The sequence below is a fragment of the Microchirus variegatus genome (assembly GCF_963457635.1).
Source record: "Microchirus variegatus genome assembly, chromosome: 7".
NCBI classification, from domain to species: Eukaryota; Metazoa; Chordata; class Actinopteri; order Pleuronectiformes; family Soleidae; genus Microchirus; species Microchirus variegatus.
The window spans coordinates 31923536-31938535 of NC_139808.1; the positions used below are offsets into that span (position 1 = coordinate 31923536).

Consider the following 15000-nt stretch of genomic DNA (forward strand, 5'->3'; position numbering starts at 1 on the left):
CTCACACCCATTCACACTTTCGTGCCCATTCACACCCATTCACACCCATTCACACTTTCACACCCGTTCACACTCACTCACACTCATCCACACCCATTCACACCCATTCACACTTTCACACCCATTCACACTCATTCACACACAAAATAATCTTATAATCCCTAATCCCAGTGAGTGGTAAGTTTAATGTTGAGTGAAATTCTGTCACTGATGTTAAACATGTCGTTAACGTGAGTGAGTGGTTTACAAACTTCAGTTTCATGGGAAAAAAACAGATTTTAGGCACAAAAGGAGTAAACAAATAAAATCTACATCAGTTTGAGTCTACGATATCTTAAGAACGTGTTCACGTCTTTATCTCACTGTTTTTGTAAACCACTCACTCTCTCACACCAAAGTCCATAGTGTAAACCAGTGATTTTAACATCACAGCTCAGTGATGATAAAATCAGTGATTTTAGCTCACAGGGACACAGGAGTTGTTGATCCACTGCTGCCTCCATCACTAACTTACAATGACTGATTTTAGTGAATTCAGCTTTTGAAATATTTCATTTAGACTTAACTCAGTGACCCAAAGTGACCACACGAGGCAGCAGAGGACCAGCAGCTCCTGTGTCCCTGTGAGCTAAAATCACTGATTTTCTCTATGAGGTTTGGTGTGGGAGTTTTTCATGTTATAAACGATCTCTTTAAAGAAAGGTTCATTAATCATTTTCTTTTTCCCGCGACGTAAACAACCACCTGTAGAGAAAGTCGTGTTTTCGTTACCTTTGTTTATGAAAAATGTCTCAGTCTTTTTTTTTCTTAAATGACGCCTCGTATGCGTCCACATACATTTTATTTCTTTATCCTTCGCTCTGTGTCTCTGCCAAACACTCGTAATCGCCGTCGCTTCTTCAGAGAACAAAGCTAAGGGAACATTTCAGCGATCAGGGGTCCTATTATCGTCCATCTTCGTGGTCTAATGGGCTGGTTTTACCTGCCACAGTTCAGCTAAAATAGTGTTTCCACTCAGGAGGGAGAGTCTCTGCGGCTGCTGCTGCTAACGCTAACGCTGAGCCAACGACTCGCTGCCTTTTGTACAAACACATACATATGCAAATGAGCAGCAGGGACTCACGCAGGGCTCGTTCAGCAGCTCAGCGCTCACTGTTCCTCCTGTTAAAGTTGTTGAAAAGAGGCTGCGACGGGGTTTTGATCCTTGAAAGTGTTGAGAGACGCGAGGATGTGACGGCAGACGGAGGCGAAGTGGAGCTGCTGTGGTTTGTGAAATGGAAACAAACTTCCCTGTCGTTAGAATAAGTGTTCATGTTAGTGGAAAAACACAGAAAATAGAGAGTTAGAGGGAGAAAAACTCATCTACGCCGAGGTTTGACACAAAAACATCTTCACATAAATAAAGTATAAAAGGTGCTAATGTGCTATTATTGTGTTTTTGAAAAGGCTTTATGTTTTGCCATCTGAATTAGCCTGTTGTTGCTCACAATGTTACCTCTGAATTAGCTCCATGTTGCTAATACAGTTAGTGAAGCTCTGAATTAGCTCAGTTGCTTATGTGAATGTCAGTGAAACATCTGGATTAGCTAGTTCGACATTGCTAATGTTGTTATTGTTCCCCTGAATTAGCTCAAATTTGCCAAGGCTATTACCACGCCCCTGAATTAGCGTCATGTTGCTAATGCAGCTAATGAACTTCTGAAATAACTAGCTCGGCAACACTAATGTGGTTATTGTTCCCCTGAATTATCTCAGATTTGCTAATGTTGTTACTGCGCCTCTTAATTAGCGTCATAATGCGGCTAGTGAACCTCTGAAATAGCTAGCTCGACAATGCTAATGGGGTTATTTTTCCCCTGAATTAGCTCAAATTTGCTAATGTTGTTACAGCGCCTCTGAATTAGCGTCAAGTTGATAATGAGGTCAGTGAAACTTCTGGATTAGCTGGTTTGACGTTGCTAATGTTGTTATTTTTGTTCCCCTGAATGAGCTGAAATTTGCTAACACTGCTACAGTATCTCTGAATTAGCATCATGTTGCTAATGATGTTGCTAATGCGGCTAGTGAAAGTCTGAAATAGCTAGCTCGACAATGCTAAAATGGTTATTGTCCCCTGAATTAGCTCAAATTGCTAATGTTGTTACCGCGCCTCTGAATTAGTGTCATGTTGCTAATGCGGCTAGTGAAACTTCTGCATTAGCTCGTTCAACATTGCTGATGTTTTGTTGAGCCTTTGAATTAGCTTGACGTTGCTAATTCTATTGTCGTGTCACTGAATTAGCTTGACGTTGCTAATGCTATTGTTGTGTCTCTGAATCAGCAGGATGTTGCTAACGCTATAGTTAGCGCAGTGTTAATCTGAGCTCAGATTCTTCTCCAGGTGCAAATAAACACATCAGAGCTGACACACACACACACATATACACACACACACAGACACACACACACTAATGAAGACGTCCCCCTGTCATCATCATCATCATCATCCTCTTCAGTGACATTAACGTTCCCTCTTTACCAATAAATACACGACGTCCCTCTTATTGATCGGCACGTTTCTGAGTGTAAATGATTAATGGCTGTGTTTGTATTGATTGATATGCTGCTTTGCATGATGGGATATCGACACGACAAGGTTTCCTCACACAACTTTTTTTGTTTTTTCCCTTCTTTTCTCTCCTCCAGAAAATCCTCTCCGGACATCCAGAGCCGGCCTCCCTGCATCAGAACCGCTCGCCCAGCGTCAACGCTCTGCTGGTCGACCCAAACGCCGCCGCCGCCGTAGAGAACCGTCGCTCGGCGCTGTCTCCGCTCACCAACTCTCTCCTGGAGCAGCTGGAGACGAGAATCAAGGAGCTGAAGGTGTGGCTGAGAGACACCGAGCTGCTCATCTTCAACTCCTGCCTCAGGAACGACAAAGACGCCAACGACCAGCTGCACAGCTTCAAGGTAAGAGGAGGGGGGACGCCAGGTGGGCGGGGCCTGTGTCAGAGCAGGTGACGAGCAGGTGGAAACTGTCCTGTCTGATCTGTCACTCATCTGACTCACAGCAGAACAAAGACCAGTGGGTTAAGTGGGTGTGAAATGAGCGTCTGCAGCAGCAGAGGTGGTGTATTTATGATGGAGTTAGAGCAGTGTTTCCAAACCCTGATCCTCAGGGAACTCTGCCCGGCCAGGTTTTACATGTTTCCCTGCTTTAAAAACACCGGATTCAAAGAAGTTATCAATTCAAAAATTCTGTTTAAACTTTTGTTTTTAATAAATAAATAAATAATATTTTGATTTAAAAAAATAATAATAAATTATTAAAATAACTAATATTAAAAAAATATATATATATCATGTTTCAACTTTTGTAAACAAAGGAAATTTATGTTTCTGCGTATGGCTTTAAAAAATAAAAAAACAAATACTAAATTATATTATAAATTTACGTTTTCCAAAAAATTTAATGTTTCAACTTTTGTATAAAAAATAAAAATAATAATGTGTCAACTTTTGTCTTATTAAAATAATAATAATAATAATTTTTATTTTTTTTCAATTGACTTTTGTCTTATTAAAAAACATTTTTTAATAAGAATAATTTAAAAAAATATATATAATATTTCAACAATTTTTTTCAAATATTTAATGTTTCAACATTTGTAAAAAATAAATCAAAAATTAATGTTATGACTTTTGTCTTATTAAAACAAATTTAAATAAATAAATAATATTTTGTAAAAGATATATATAAAAAAAATTTGTTTCAACTTTTGTCTTTTTAAAAAAAATTATATATATTTTTTTCAAACATTTTTAGATTTGTTAAAGAAAAATCAAAAATGAATGTTACAGCTGAATCAGGTGTTTTTTTGGAGCAGGGCAACCTGTAAAACATGGCATGGCCGCGTTCCCTGAGGATCAGGGTCGGGAAACACTGATCTAAAGAATCCACAGTCACTAAACTTTCCTCAAACTCTTGTTCTGTAACTGACGAAGCTTTGTCCAATCAACAATTAGCACTGTGTGTGTGTTTGTGTGTGTGTGTGTGTATGTGTGTGTGTGTGTGTGTGTGCGTGCTGCAGCTAAGTATAGTCATACATCGTCTTAATGAGGCCTCGTGAAAGCGGCGCTGCAGCGTGTGTGTGTTTGTGTGGGGGTGTGTGTGTGTGTGTGTAGATGGATGTATGGAGGAAACAGCAGTTAGCCTTAAAAGCCACGGGACGCTATCAGGATATTAATCAGCGTCTTACATCACACCGTGAAACAGCTAGCTGCGCTGATTAGCCTAGCCCCGCCGTGTGACTGACACACACACACACACACACATACACGATGAAGTGCATTAATTTATGTATTCATGCATTAACACACACACTGATTAATGAAGACATAGTTTTAAAGTTTAGCGATTGTTTTTCAGAAGACTTTTCCACTTTACTGTAAGAGAATCACGCACTATTATTGAGACATTTTATTTAACTTTATCTCATTGTCTTGAGTTATATATATTCAATATAATATTAAATATAATATATCATATTTAAACTCTTCTGTGAACGTCGTGTCGTCACAGACGCCGTCGCTCGGACACCGTAAAAACAGGCCGGGATGTTGTGATTAATTGACAGCTGACTCCTCACTCCTGATTGGGTGGCCCACCACGGAAGTGGGCGGGGCCAACGATTAACTAGGGGGTGGGAAAACCCATTCAAATGTGCAGCAGACGAGCAGAAGACGGCAGCGTCTCACATCTGAGATGTTTGGCTTTGTTTGTGTGGTTGAAGCTGCTGCGGTTATTAAGTACATCAGTCAATGAACACACACACACACACACACACACACACACACACACACACACACACACAGGGAGTCTCTCTAAATGATGAAAGTGTGCAGAAAGCAGAGTTTATCTGAAGAAAGTGAGTGGAGACGCTGGTACTTTTGATCCTTGTCACTGCTCTCAGTGGGAAGCCATTGATTTCTGGCAGAAAGAGGCTGTGAGCTTCTGGAGAAATGAAGATTGGAAATATTGATAGCAGCCATTTGTATGGAGAGAGAGGGAGAGAGAGAGAGAGAGAGGGAGGGAGAGAGGGAGGGAGAGAGAGAGGGAGGGAGAGAGGGAGGGAGGGAGGGTGAGGCTAAATGGAGAGAGAGTGGGGGGGGACTCCATTTTAAGAGAAGTCGACTCCATTTCAGCCATCATTTGTCTGTTTTTGGCGTTTGGACTCGTAAATGGCTTCGATTTCTGGGCTGAAGCTTATTACTGTAAGACTGGATGAGAAAGCAGCATGGGTCAACACACACACACACACTCACACACACACACACACACTCTCAGAGGTTCATCATTTTACTTTTGAGACCATTTTTGTTTTCATCTAAATCCCAAAATCACACGAAAAAAGCGAGGAGGTAAAAACTGCGTTCAGCGTCGTTCTAATCTACGATAATCATCCTCATCCTTATCATCATCATCATCGTCATCATCATCACTGTCGTTCAATCTCAACGTAGAGCGAGTGATTTCAAATCGCTAAAAAGAGTTCCCTAAAAAAAAAAAAAAAAGACTAATTTGTTCTTCGTGGCAGAAAACGTGACGTCCCAAAAACTGCTGTAAAAACATTATATATTCATATTTTTTTCCACTTTAAATTACTCGTTCTTTCAAAACTACTCCAGCCTGAAATATACATGTCAAATAATCATGATAATAAACTAAAAATGGAAATTTTAACCCTTTAAAATCCATTATGATTGGCACAAAAAGCATCGTCTGCCATCGCCACGTCAGTAATCTCTACTCTAATCTCACATTTTACAATCTATCTATTCTGCTCTGTCCTCTCTCACACCTCCTCCTCCTCCTCCTCCTCCTCCTCCTCCTCCTCCTCCTCCTCCTCCTCCTCCTCCTCCTCCACCTGTCTGTTCAGCTCTTAATTGAATTAGAACTCTTTAAAGATACGACGTGGGCCAAACCATCCTGCAGCCGGCCCCCGGGGCCTCAGATGACTCTCTATTGTAGTGGAGACGCTGTGGGGGCCAGACACACTGAGAATTAATGGAATGAGCCCGAGACACACACACACACACACACACACACACACACACACTCTAACGTCTCTCTCTGGAAGGTTAAACTCTGCCTGTCGCTGGTTTTTCATGCATCTTATTCTCTCCGCTCACCGCTCACTCTCCCACACCAAAGTCCATAGAGTAAACCAGTGATTTTAACATCACAGCACACAGGAGTTCACAGGAGTTGTTGATCCACTGCTGCCTCCATCACTAAGTTTAAACATCTAATTTTGTAAAATTCGGCTTTTGAAAAATTTCATTCGGATTAAAATCAGTGACGCAAAGTGACCACTCGAGGCAGCAGAGGACCAGCAGCTCCTGTGTCCCTGTGAGCTAATATCACTGGTTTTCTCTAAGGTCTTTGGTGTGGGAGAGTGACGAAGGTCAGTGTTTATGACAGAAAATGTATTTTCCTGTTTTTTCTCCCCTGTTGTTAAAGGTAGATGAGCTCACCCCCCCCCCCACTGTTTGTTGCCCCTCCTCCCCCTCTCCATCTTCATCCCTTCATTCCTGCTCTTTGCCCTCCAGTCCTCGTCATCACTCTGTAACACATGACCCCCCCCCCCACACACACACACACACACACACACCTGCCCGTCACCCCCTGACCCCGCCCACCCCTCTGGGTCGTTATTGAATGGATTGTTGAGCAGAGAAAAGAATCACCTGTCGTTGTGATTATTGACTCGTGTGGAGCAGCAGACTGTAAACGCCTTTGAAGAATAACACTGACTTTCAAAATAAGAGCTCGCCGCTAACAGGCAGAAATGCTGAGGACTCTCGCTGTGTGTGTGTGTGTGTAATGGCCTCCCTGCCGCTTATGGCCCCGCCCCCTCGTCATCTCTCCGGCGGCTGATAGAGGGCGGCGGCGAGGCTCAGACATCGATACCTGCTTCATGATGAGGATTAAAGATCCAGCAACACACTGTGTGTGTGTGTGTGTGTGTGTGTGTTGAAGAGGTGTTTTCTCGTTAAGGGTCGCTCGTTAAGGCTCACAGGCGAGTAAACAGGTGAGAGGTTTCCACGGCAACAGCATCAACACGGCAGATCAGGGCCTTTCATCTTCATCTGCTGCTCGGGAGGAGAAAACACTTGTGTCTTTCATCTGCTGAAGGAGGAGGGAAGAAAGAAGTGAGGAGGAGAGAGGAGAGGAGGTGAGGTGAGGAGAGAGGAGAGGTCAGCAGAGGAGAGGAAGGATAAGAAGAAAAGGTTTAAATGATCTGATGAAAAGCAGAAAGATCAGCAGAAACAGTTCTGGTTCTGTTCTGTGTTCTTCTGATTACTGTGAGTCTCACAGCTTTGTCACAACCTCCGTACAACCTTCAGAGAACGTTCTCTGAAGGTTCCGTCACTACTTTTGTGAACGTTGTGTGGAAATCACAGGAGAACGTGGAACGTTAGGCTCCTCCCTAACCCTGAGGAAACGTTAGGCTCCTCCCTAACCCTGAGAGAACGTTAGGCTCCTTCCTAACCCTGAGGAAACGTTAGGCTCCTCCCTAACCCTGAGAGAACGTTAGCCTCCTTCCTAAATGTTAGGCTCCTTCCTAACCCTGAGGAAACGTTAGGCTCCTTCCTAACCCTGAGGAAACTTGAGGCTCCTTCCTAAACGTTAGGCTCCTTCCTAACCCTGAGGAAACGTTAGGCTCCTTCCTAACCCTGAGAAAACTTGAGGCTCCTTCCTAAACGTTAGGCTCCTTCCTAACCCTGAGGAAACGTTAGGCTCCTTCCTAACCCTGAGAAAACTTGAGGCTCCTTCCTAAACGTTAGGCTTCATCCTAAACGTTAGGCTCCTTCCTAAACGTTAGGCTCCTTCCTAACCCTGAGAAAACTTGAGGCTCCTTCCTAAACGTTAGGCTTCTTCCTAAACGTTAGGCTTCTTCCTAACCCTGAGGAAACTTGAGGCTCCTTCCTAAACGTTAGGCTTCTTCCTAAACGTTAGGCTCCTTCCTAACCCTGAGGAAACTTGAGGCTCCTTCCTAAACGTGAGGCTCCTTCCTAAACGTTAGGCTCCTTCCTAACCCTGAGGGAACGTTAGGGAACGTTAGGCTCCTTCCTAACCCTGAGAGAATGTTAGGCTCCTTCCTAACCATAAGAGAACGTTAGGGAACATTATGGAATGTTAGGCTCCTTCCTAACCACGAGGGAACGTTAGGGAACATTATGGAATGTTGGGCTCCTTCCTAACCACGAGGGAACGTTATGGAACGTTAGGCTCCTTCCTAACCACGAGGGAACGTTATGGAACGTTAGGCTCCTTCCTAACAAACCTCAGGAGAACCTTGGGCTATGATGATGATTTCTGGTTTTCCAAACTGAACCCGGCTTTGCAGAGACGTCGCAGAGACTTTGTGAAGACGGAGAGAGACAGAGGACAGAAGACGTTGTCGTCGTCAGTAACACAGAGAGATAAAAGAAGGGATGGAGACGAGGTGAAGAATGAAGAGAGAGTGAGAGAGTGATGAGGAGAGAGAGAACAGTGAGGAGGAGAGAGAGTGAGAGAGTGATGAGGAGAGAGAGTGAGGAGGAGGAGAAAATGAAGGATGATAGAAAGTGTTGAGAAGACGAATGAGCAGAGAGAGTCAGACGGACAGAAGCAGCAGAGGTTTATTGATGGCAGCGTTTTAAACGTCCGCCTCGTCTTTGCTGCGCTGCATTAGCCGCTAACGCTAAACGCTTTCACTCACAATAACGTCACGTATATATAACCTCAGTGTTTGTTCACTGCTGCTGAATATTTGAAGAGCTCAGAGCTGATGATGTCAGCAGGAAAACACTGTGACTCCACGTGAAGGTTACAATACTTTAGTTTAAGTCAGTTTCAGTCTACGACGTCTTTGAGAATATGTTCACATATTTATTTTACTGTGAGACAGACTTTATCAACAGGAAACTGAAGTTTGTAAACCACTCACTCTCCCACACCAAAGTCCATAGAGTAAACCAGTGATTTTAACATCACAGCACACAGGAGTTCACAGGAGTTGTTGATCCACTGCTGCCTCCATCACTAACTTACAATGACTGATTTTAGTGAATTCAGCTTTTGAAAATCTTCATTCGGATTAAAATCAGTGACAAAAAGTGACCACACGAGGCAGCAGAGGACCAGCAGCTCCTGTGTCCCTGTGAGCTAAAATCACTGATTTTCTCTATGGGCTTTGGTGTGGGAGAGTGAGTGGTTTATAAACTTCAGTTTCCTGTTGTTGAAGTCTGTCTAACTTTTGTTACACAGTGTGTGTGTGTGTGTGTGTGTGTGTGTGTGTTGTCGGTAGGTTCTCAGGGTAGGGGGCGCTCACAGTACACTCGATAATATAAAATACAGAGACAGATATTTGACAAATCTTTATCTTTGATATAAAACATGTTACTTGGTTTTTTTTTCGTGTTCATGTTTTCGTGTTTGCAGCTTTTGTTTTAGTTTGAAACACACACACACACACACACACACACACACACACACACACACACTTGTCCTCTGTCTCTTTGTCCTTTAGCGTCTAATTGGACGCCTGTTAATAAAAGCAAAGGTGTGAAGTGGAGAGAATTCCCATAATGCTCTTTTACTGTGAGAGTGGACAATGGCTGCTAATTGGTTCTTATTAACAGAGAGGGGGGGGGGGGGCACTTAAGACATTTAAAGAGAAGAGGGGCATTGTGGGTAGGCGGTGTGAGTGTGTGAGCAGTGTGGAATGTAGAAATGACTGAACATGTGAGTGTTTTTGTGTTTGTAGTGTTACCGTGGGAACGACTGAAACAAACAACTGCTGTGTGTGTGTGTGTGTGATTGAGTGTCATGTTTTTTTAAGGTAACAATGTGTTTGTAGTTTGGTTATATTTTTGATTTTAGAAGTAAAAAAAAAAAAAAAGTTTGTTAACCACTCACTCTCCCACACCAAAGCCCATAGAGAAAATCAGTAATTTTAGCTCACAGGGACAAGGAAAATAAAGACGTGAACATGTTCTTTAGATGTCGTAGACTTAAACTGACGTATATTTTTAATCATATAACCACACTTTAAAACGTTAAACTCATGTTATTGATCATAATTATCATTAGTAAATGCACATTTTTCTCCTCTTTAATTGTCTTATGAGGTAAATTGCCGTGCACATGGATCTCTGAGGAAAAACCCAAACATTAGAGAAGTAAAATGTCTTCAGGTTCATGATTTAACTGCTGTTTCTGAGCAGCTTCATTCATTCATCCATTCATTCACCCTGGTTAAAAAGAAGGTTTAATAGCATCAGCACAGGTGTGGTCCTGGATCATCCTCTCATTTCACTCTCCTCGTACTTTACTTGTTCACCAGAAAAGTTTCACTCTCTAACAAGACTCTTAGGAGGAGGAGGAGGTGGAGGAGGAGGAGGAGGAGGTGGAGGAGGTGGTGGTGGGTTTAGTGTGCAGCCTTGTTTCATCTGTCCTGCAGTCTGAGTGAAGGACTCTGGACCTGTCTCCAGATCCCAGTGAGGGAATCTAGGCCTTGACTTTAGAGGACAAGGTTGTAAAAAAGGAAGTGAAGGATTTCTGAGTGGAGAAGAGACTTCTGTGTGTGCGTGTGTGTGTGTGCGTGTGTGTGTGTGTGTGTGTGTGACGACAGATTCAGCTTTGACGAATCAAAGTCAACGAGTAACAAAATAAAATCGGGAAAAACAAAAAAAAAGTAAAATAATCCGAACAAAAAAGTCGGAAATATTGACATAAACATGAAATAATTATAATGATAAAACAACAACATATTTGTGTTACAGTAACTCACTGCTGCCACCTACTGACAGTGACAGTAGCATGATGATATCGTGATAACATCGTGACTTAGTTATCATGATAATATCGTGACTTAAATATCATGATAATATCGTGACTTAAATATCATGATAATATTGTGACTTAAATATCATGATAATATTGTGACTTAAATATCATGATAATATCGTGACTTAAATATCATGATAATATTGTGACTTAAATATCATAATATCGTGACTTAAATATCATGATAATATTGTGACTTAAATATCATAATATCGTGACTTAAATATCATGATATCATGACTTAAACATTGTGACTTAAACATTGTGACTTAAACATTGTGACTTTAATATCATGATAATATTGTGATTTAAACATTGTGATAATATTGTGACTTAAATATTGTGACTTAAATATTGTGACTTAAACATTGTGACTTAAATATCATGAAAATATTGTGACTTAAACATCATGATAATATCTTGACTTAAACATCGTGACTTAAACATCGTGATAATATGGGGACTTAAATATCATGATAATATCGTGACTTAAATATCATGATAATATTGTGACTTAAATATCATGATAATATCGTGACTTAAATATCATGATAATATTGTGACTTAAATATCATAATATCGTGACTTAAATATCATGATAATATTGTGACTTAAATATCATAATATCGTGACTTAAATATCATGATATCGTGACTTAAACATTGTGACTTAAACATTGTGACTTAAACATTGTGACTTTAATATCATGATAATATTGTGATTTAAACATTGTGATAATATTGTGACTTAAATATTGTGACTTAAACATTGTGACTTAAATATCATGAAAATATCGTGACTTAAACATCATGATAATATCTTGACTTAAACATCGTGACTTAAACATCGTGATTTCAACATCGTGATAATATGGGGACTTAAATATCATGATAATATCGTGACTTAAATATCATGATAATATCGTTACTTAAATATCATGAAAATATCGTGACTTAAATATCATGATAATATTGTGATAATATCGTGACTTAAACATTGTGACTTAAACATTGTGACTTAAACATTGTGTCTTAAACATCGTGACTTAAACATCGTGACTTAAACATTGTGACTTAAACATCGTGACTTAAACATTGTGACTTAAACATTGTGACTTTAATATGATAATATCGTGATTTAAACATTGTGACTTAAACATTGTGACTTAAACATCGTGACTTTAATATGATAATATCGTGATTTAAACATTGTGATAATATTGTGACTTAAATATTGTGACTTAAACATCGTGACTTAAATATCATGAAAATATCGTGACTTAAATATCATGAAAATATCGTGACTTAAACATTGTGATAATATCGTGACTTAAACATCGTGACTTAAACATCGTGAAAATATCGTGACTTAAACATCGTGATAATATCGTATCATGGTGTCTCTGACTGTCAACACTGTTAAAGTAATTATTCATCTTGACATTTTGTTAAAGTTCGTAAACACAGACATCGCAGGTTTGATCATGATAAACTTAAAAGAAACGTGGACGTTACTGAAGAAATGTTACCTTTACGTCTGGCCTCTGTGTGTGTGTGTGTGTGCGCGTGTGTATGTGGTGTGTGTGTGTGTACACTGTCAACATGAATTCATTAAGCTCGTTGTGTGATAACGAGTGCTTGTGGTTTTAATTGACTTAATCAACAAATAGAATTAATCAGAGATTTCTAATTAATGTTAATTGATTGAAATATCCAGCAGGTCACTGTGAACGTTTCCTCCTCCTGTTTCCTCCTCTCTTTAGTTCACATCCTCCTGTTTCCTCCTCTCTTTAGTTCACATCCTCCTGTTTCCTCCTCTCTTTAGTTCACATCCTCCTGTTTCCTCCTCTCTTTAGTTCACATCCTCCTGTTTCCTCCTCTCTTTAGTTCACATCCTCCTGTTTCCTCCTCTCTTTAGTTCACATCCTCCTGTTTCCTCCTCTCTTTAGTTCACATCCTCCTGTTTCCTCCTTTCTTTAGTTCACATCCTCCTGTTTCCTCCTCTCTTTAGTTCACATCCTCATGTTTCCTCCTCTCTTTAGTTCACATCCTCCTGTTTCCTCCTCTCTTTAGTTCACATCCTCCTGTTTCCTCCTCTCTTTAGTTCACATCCTCCTGTTTCCTCCTCTCTTTAGTTCACATCCTCCTGTTTCCTCCTCTCTCTCCTCCTCGTCTTTCACGTCTCTCTCTTCCTTTTCCTTCATTTTCCTCCTCATCATTGACTCTAACTTCATCTCTGATTTTCCTAATGACCTTCAGGAAGTTTTTAGCCCCGCCCACCTACATTTTTGCCTGACGTCTATTCACTGAAACACACAAACATCATTCATTTATAATAATTATAATAATAACAATAATGATTTCATCCAGTTTGTTTATGAAAAGGTCAAACCAAAGACAAATAAATCTCATTTAAATCTCATAAACCGCTCTATTTTAACGTCTGATTACTTTTTGTTTTAAATTGATCGTAAATGTTACACGGTTATTTAAAGCTTAATTAAAGAAGCAGAAAATTAAACACAGAAGACACAACTGCTCATTCACTGACGTCACAATAAACGACCAAACTTTTATTAACGCACAAAACTGTCAAATAACTTTGTCAAAACTCATTTTTATTGACCTAACGACGCGCTGAAAAACTTTGTGACTTAAACATCGTGACTTAAAAATCGTGACTTAACTATCGTGACGTTAAATTTAATTTCTTTAATTTTAACGAGTGTCGTGTCACTGAGCGATGATGACGTCACAATAAATGACCGAACTTTTCTTGAAATCACTGTTTATTTACGCACAAAACAAATATTAACGTGTTTCTGTAGGCCACGCCTCCAAATGTGTCTTCTTCATTTCGTCTTGTTTTTATTAATTGATGTTGTTTTAAGTGTCCGTAGATTTTTCCCCGCGGTGTTTTTTTGTCATGTCAACTTTTATTTTTTTTCAATTAACGCCTCGTTTTCCTCGGAAAAAAATGACATTGACGACTTTGTCAGATAATTTAAGCCCCGCCCCCTTTTGTCCAGACAGTTGAAAGTGAAAGTGTAGCTGAAGACAAAGCTCCTCCTCCTCCTCCTCCTCCTCCTCCTCCTCCTCCTCCTCCTCCTCACAGCAGAGCGGTGTAATTAGATTGTGGAGATGAGGAGGTGGAGGAGAGTTAAGAGGATTTTGTTTTTAAGGAGAAGGAGACTTAAGAAAGAGAGGGAGAGATAGAGGTGAAGAGGGAATTAGAGAGGAAGAGAAGATCCTCTTGTTTTCCTTTGTTTATCCTTCATTCAGTCACACTCACACTTGACTGACAGGGAAACTGGAGAGGAAATGAAGAGATAACACACACACACAGACACACACCGACACACACACACACACACACACACACACACACACACACACCGACCTTCTCTCTTCAGCCACATTTTCCCAGATTTCCTGAAGCTTTTCTTTGTTCCTCTGGTGAAAGTGAAGAAGAAGAAGAAGAAGAAGAAGAGAATCAAGTGCTCAACAGTCTGTGTAGAAAGTACTTTAAAGAGATACTTTAGAGAGTACAAGTACGTAAGTGTGTGAGCAGAAAAACACACTTTATTATAGTAGAAGATGAGAGTGTGAGTGAGTGAGTGAGTGAAAGTGTGAGAGTGTAGATGAGTGAGTGTTTAAATGAGTGAGTGAGGGTGTGAGTGAGTGAGTGAGTGAGTGAGTGAGTGAAAGTGTGAGAGTGTAAATGAGTGAGTGTGTAAGTGAGTGAGTGTGTAAGCGTGTACATGAGTGAGAGTGTAAGAGATTGAGTCTGAGAGTGTGAGTGAGTGAGTGAGAATGTAAATGAGTGAGAGTGTGAGTGAGTGAGTGTGTAAGTGAGTGAGTGAGTGAGTGAAAGTGTAAGTGAGTGAGTGTGAGTGTGTAAGTGAGTGAGTGAGAGTGTAAGTGAGTGAGTGTGAGTGTGTAAGTGAGTGAGAGTGTAAATGAGTGAGTGAGAGTGTAAATGAGTGAGTGTGTAAGAGTGTACATGAGTGAGAGTGCAAGTGAGTGAGAGTGTAAATTAGTGAGGGAGTGAGAGTGTAAATTAGTGAGGGAGAGAGTGTAAATGAGTGAGTGTGCACATGAGGGAGAGTGTAAGTGAGTGAGAGT

The 15000-nt window shown here is 40.5% G+C and overlaps 1 protein-coding gene across 1 annotated transcript in view; it reads left to right on the forward strand.

Annotated features, from left to right (window-relative positions):
• akap6 (A kinase (PRKA) anchor protein 6) overlaps nucleotides 1–15000 on the forward strand; it is a gene marked incomplete at its 5' end in the record, with an annotated part of 140620 nt that overhangs the window by 104410 nt on the left and 21210 nt on the right. The window contains one exon of the mRNA XM_083892051.1: nucleotides 2686–2949. Within this exon, the coding sequence (XP_083748177.1) occupies nucleotides 2686–2949 (264 nt within the window). The remainder of the gene's footprint in view (nucleotides 1–2685; nucleotides 2950–15000) is intronic.